The 4,700-nt window shown below is 64.1% G+C and overlaps 4 protein-coding genes across 4 annotated transcripts in view; 2 read left to right on the forward strand and 2 right to left on the reverse strand.

Moving 5' to 3' along the window:
* AMSG_03822 (uncharacterized protein) overlaps window positions 1-409 on the forward strand; it is a gene marked incomplete at its 5' end in the record, with an annotated part of 773 nt that extends 364 nt beyond the window's left edge. The window contains one exon of the mRNA XM_013904272.1: window positions 6-409. Coding sequence (XP_013759726.1) covers window positions 6-377 — 372 coding nt within the window. The 3' untranslated portion in view covers window positions 378-409. The remainder of the gene's footprint in view (window positions 1-5) is intronic.
* A 29-nt stretch (window positions 410-438) lies between these two features.
* On the reverse strand, window positions 439-1,895 carry AMSG_03823 (uncharacterized protein). Its single transcript, XM_013904273.1, has one exon. The coding sequence runs from the start codon at window positions 1,851-1,853 to the stop codon at window positions 471-473; it is 1,383 nt and encodes a 460-aa protein (XP_013759727.1). The 5' UTR covers window positions 1,854-1,895; the 3' UTR covers window positions 439-470.
* Window positions 1,896-2,258: 363 nt separating this feature from the next.
* AMSG_03824 (phytanoyl-CoA dioxygenase) lies at window positions 2,259-3,443 on the forward strand (the record flags this gene model as incomplete). Its single annotated transcript, XM_013904274.1, has 1 exon — window positions 2,259-3,443. Exon 1 carries the CDS (start codon window positions 2,559-2,561, stop codon window positions 3,441-3,443), a length of 885 nt encoding a protein of 294 aa, XP_013759728.1. The 5' UTR covers window positions 2,259-2,558.
* Window positions 2,944-4,681, reverse strand: AMSG_03825 (cytosolic Fe-S cluster assembly factor nubp1). The gene is made up of 2 exons (XM_013904275.1): window positions 4,623-4,681; window positions 2,944-4,431 (listed from the first exon to the last, which is right to left on the reverse strand). Exons 1-2 carry the CDS (start codon window positions 4,654-4,656, stop codon window positions 3,473-3,475), a joined length of 993 nt encoding a protein of 330 aa, XP_013759729.1. The 5' UTR covers window positions 4,657-4,681; the 3' UTR covers window positions 2,944-3,472.
* Between the last annotated feature and the right edge of the window lie 19 nt (window positions 4,682-4,700).

Here is a 4,700-nt window from a genome sequence, read left to right on the forward strand (position 1 = left end):
GCCAGGGCAACCGCCGCGGCGGACGGGGCAAGCAGTCCGCTGGTGGTCGCCGTGGTGGCCGCAAGGGTGGCCGCCCGCTCAAGTCGGCGCCGCGCAAGAAGCTCACCGCTGAGGAGCTCGACGCTGAGCTCGCCCGCTACATGATTCGCGACGAGAAGCGCGGTGCCGCCCTGCTGGACGCCGAGCTCGACGCCTACAAGGCCGGCAAGGCTGCTGCCGAGGCCAAGGCTAAGGCTGAGGCTGAGGCCAAGGCCGCCGCCGAGGCTGCCGCCGCCGCCGAGGCTGCGGCTGCTGCTGAGGCCGCACCCGAGGCTGCCGCCGCTACTGCTGACGATGACGATGATCTGGAGGCTGCGCCCGAGGCTGAGGACGCCTAGACGCACCACCCTCCGCCCGTCTGCCCGCTCGTAGCCCAGTGCATGCAATACACGCGATGACTATTTCTCAGATGGCGCTTTATTCGCTCCCAGCTACAGATAGTCGACATACGAGGTGGGGAAGACTCCGTACTCGCCGGCCTCGTTGGTGCCCGACGACCATCCGTCGCCGTAGTCCTCGTCAAAGATGACCAACTCACCGGCGCGCAGCGCGATCTGGTCTGGTCCTGTCGGCGCATAGTCGTACAGTGCCTTTGAGTCAGGCTCGCCGGCGGTGTAGCCGTAGTCCTCTCCGCCATAGTTGTAGTCCTCGTCGCCGCCGCCGTAGTTGTAGCTGTCGTCGGCGCCGGTGTCGTAGTATGAGGTGGCGGCCGGCGGCGGCGCGGCGGCCTTTGCAGGCATCGGCGGTGGTGTCGGTCCGCCGCCAAACGACGGCGCTGGCGGCGGCCCGCCGCCAAACGACGGTGCCGGTGCCGGCCCACCGCCGTAGGAGGCTACTGGAGGAGGGGCAGTCGGCTTGGACGGCCCATAGTAGCCCGACAGCTCGAGCTCGAGGCGGGCGGCCTCGGAGATCTTGCGGTCTGCGGGCGCAGCGGTGATGGACTCGACATACGACGATGGGAACCAGCCGGAGCGGCCCGACTGGCCAGTCCCCTCCCACCAGCCCGAGTCTTCCTGCTTGGTGACGGCGATAATCTCGCCGGTAGAGAACGAGAGCATTGACGGGTCCGGGTCAGAGTAGTCGGCAATGGCCTTGACCGCCGAGATAAGCGACTTCCCGTCGGGCACCCCGGGCGTTGTGCCGATCTGGTCCGATTTGGAGAGGACCTTGCCCGGCCCGGTCCGTGCCACGAGCTCGACGTAGGCCGCGGGAACCATGCCCACGCGAGTCCCCATCTTGGCCTTCCACCAGTCGGTGCCCGAGTCGTCGATGATAGAAATGATGTCGTTGGCGGCAAACGAGAGCTCACGGTCGTCGCGCGCATCGTAGCTCTGCAGCGCCTTGACCACGCACACCGCCCGGGCGTTGATCCCTGACACGAGCTTTGACTTGCCGTGCCGACCCTCCTCGTCGACCTCGAGCCACGACCGGAGCGGTGTGTGGAGCGCAATGCTTGCCACGCCCACTGCGCTCACCAGCTGGCCAAGAAAGATCTCCACCGCCCGCTCGCGCTCCTGGATGTCCATCGGCGTCGCCTTGCGCTTGAGCTTCTTGAGTCCCTTGAACTTGGGCGTATTCTTCACTTTGTTGGCCTTCATCCGATCTGCCAGCCACTTCAGTGACTGCTCTGGCCGATGCACCTTCCACGTCGTCCGACCCTTTGTGATCGTCACCTCGTACATCTGTCCGCAACCACGCACCAGGCACGCACCACCACCACCACCACCATCACCACCAATGCGCACAATAGCCACCAGCACACGCCATACCCATACACACCCACACATGCACACATAGGCAGACCAAATCCACATCCACAGTAAGCACCAGTTGCCACAGCCAGTCCTTCCTCCCCCCCCCCCCTCCCTCCCCCCCCCCTCCCCCTCCCCTCCCCCCTCCCCACCACTATTCCCCTCAAACCCCCGCCTACATACAATGTCTTTGACCTTGGCATTAAAGCCAAGCAACTTGCACCGCATAGTCATGGTCTCCATGGTGGAGAGCACAGACAGGTGTAACAGCCTCCTTTTCACTCCACTCCCTCTGCCGCCCTGTCCTGCCCATGGTGCCCGGTGGCGGCTGTCTGCTGACGTGTGCCTGTTAGCGTCCCTTGCCACCTCCTCCCTCACAGCCGCAGCCAACGCCACAGATGCCATCACATCTGGACATATCCCGCCACACATCGCTTGCTTCTACCCATCTGAACATCTCCAGGATATCTCTCCTCACACACGCACGCACACACACACACACACTCTCTCTCTCTCTCTCGTCTACAGATCTCGAACTTCTTTTTCAGGTACCTGGGCAAACGTTCTCCACGCGCTCCACCACCACTCCTCAGGCGCATCCGCTTGCAACGGTGCTACGCTGCCCATGGCGAGCAGTGGAGCAAGTGACACGTCAAGGCAAGAACCAGAGCATCTGTATCATTGCTACCCACACTTTCCATCTCACTGTGGGCATGCTCTCGCCATCGCTCTCCTCCTCGCCGCGCACTCGGCATCGCACCTGACTCGATGGCCGACCAAGGGGAGAACTCGCGTAGGCCTCTGCGAGAAGAAGATGTGTGCGAGCATGTACTCTCGCCCGACGACATGAAGCGGTTCCATGCCGACGGCTATCTCGTTCTGCCCTGGCCGGTCCTCGAAGCCCACGCGCTCGACGCCGTCCGTCAGACCGCCGAGGAGCTCATGGTGGCCGGGCCGGAGACGGTGGCACGGCTGTACGAGCATCACGCCAACGAGACCGGCGATGAGGACGCAGTCCTGTTTCACTGTCTCGGAGGGTGGCGGGTGGCTTCGGCACTGGCGGATTTGGTGTACAACCCGGCGATCATCGGTCCGGTGTCGCAGCTGCTTCCTAGCCTGGCCTCTGAAGACGGCGCGCCGCGGGCGGGCGTGCGCTTGTGGCACGACCAACTGTTCTGCAAGCCTGGCGGCATCGGCGGGCCGGTTGCTTGGCACCAGGACATGTCGTACTGGACTCGTACCGCACCCGCTGCTCACCATCTCACCATCCACGTTGCGCTCGACGATCAGAACCACGAAAACGGCGGTCTGTATGTTGTGCCGGGCTCGCAGACGTGGGACCTACTCCCGGTCACCTCGCGGCACTTTGACGACATGGACTCGATTCACTCCGTGCTGACTTCAGAGCAGAGCGCTGCCTTTCATCCGCACCTGCTCGGGCTCAAGGCTGGCTACGCCTCCATCCACCACTCGCACACGGTCCACGGCTCCTGGCCAAACACGAGCTCCGCGCCACGCCGCGCCGCTGCTGTCAACGTCATCGCCGACGGTGTGTACGCCAACGACGATAGTCCGCTCCTCGCCGGCGTCCCGCCTGTTCCATGTGGCGAGCCGCTTGTCGGAGAGTACTTTCCGCTCCTCTTCGAGCCATGAGCTGGGCCCGCCCCGCGCCCCTTGCAGGCTTAGGCCTCGGCCTCCAGAGCCGCTTTGATGCCGTCGATGACATGGTTAAACGCGGCGACGCCGGCCGAGTCGGGCGCCTCCTCAAAGTATGACTTGCCGCGGTCGCACGACTTGGCCAGCGCAGGGTCAATAGGGATGGCGCCGAGGTACGGGACGCCCATGGCCTCACACATGGCCTCGGCGCCGCCGGTGGTGGGCGAGAAGATCATCGTCTTGGTCGAGCACGACGGGCACACAAAGCCCGACATGTTCTCCACAACCCCAAGAACCTTGACGCCGACCTTCTTGCAAAAGTTGATCTCCTTGCGCACATCGAGCAGGGACATCTCCTGCGGAGTGGTCACAATGACCGCGCCGTCAATGCCCGACCCCTTGAGATACTGCACGATCGAGAGGTGCTCGTCCGACGTGCCCGGCGGCGTGTCAACCACCAGATAGTCGAGCTTGGCGTCGTCGTCGTCGCCCGAAGCGGCCTCGGTCGCGGCCTCGCCCCAGTTGACGTCGCGGAGGAACTGCTTGATCATCCCGTTCTTCTTGGGCCCGCGCCAGATGATGGCCTGGTCTGGCGACTCGAGCAGAAATCCGATGGACATGACCGCCAGCGACTCGCCCACAAAGACGGGTGACCACCCGTCGCCGGTCACCGACATGATCGACTTGGACGCGACGCCCATGAGTGTCGGAATCGACGGCCCGCAGATGTCCACATCCAGCAGGCCCACTGTTGTCTTGTCCTGCGCCGCAAGCGCGCGCGCAAGGTGGGCAGAAAACGTCGACTTGCCCACCCCGCCCTTGCCCGACAGCACAAGAATCTTCTTCCGGATGCATCCCATCCGCTCGTTCACCGCACCCATGTCCGGATCCGGACCCTTGGGCGCAGACTGGCACGCCGACTGGTTCGGGCATCCTGCACACGACGCGGCCTTGCCTGCAGTCTCCGACTCGGTTCCCGGGCAGTCTGTCGCCATCCAACGATGAGTGAGTTGGTTGGTTTTCCCCTCCATGAGTCCACCCACCATCTCCTGGCCTCTCCTCGCCCAACTTCCGTCTCCCCCTCCCTCCCTCTCCCCCTCCCTCACCGCACACACCGCACACACCCCACACACCCCACACACGCCGCACACCCTCTCGCGCACGCACTCCACATACGATCATTGGCATTCTCCGGCACGGTATGCGACATGTTCCCAATACGTGTGCAAGAAGAGTGTGCCCCCCCCCCCCCGC

Source organism: Thecamonas trahens, assembly GCF_000142905.1.
Source record: "Thecamonas trahens ATCC 50062 unplaced genomic scaffold supercont1.14, whole genome shotgun sequence".
Taxonomy (NCBI): Eukaryota; order Apusomonadida; family Apusomonadidae; genus Thecamonas; species Thecamonas trahens.

Coding starts and splice junctions, on each gene's coding strand:
- AMSG_03823 (XM_013904273.1), bottom strand. CDS start 1,853: ATGTGGATTTGGTCTGCCTATGTGTGCATGTGTGGGTGTGTATGGGTA.
- AMSG_03825 (XM_013904275.1), bottom strand. CDS start 4,656: ATGTCGCATACCGTGCCGGAGAATGCCAATGATC. Junction 4,432..4,622: donor GCCGGAGAATGCCAATGATC/GTATGTGGAGTG, acceptor GGATGGCGACAG/ACTGCCCGGGAACCGAGTCG.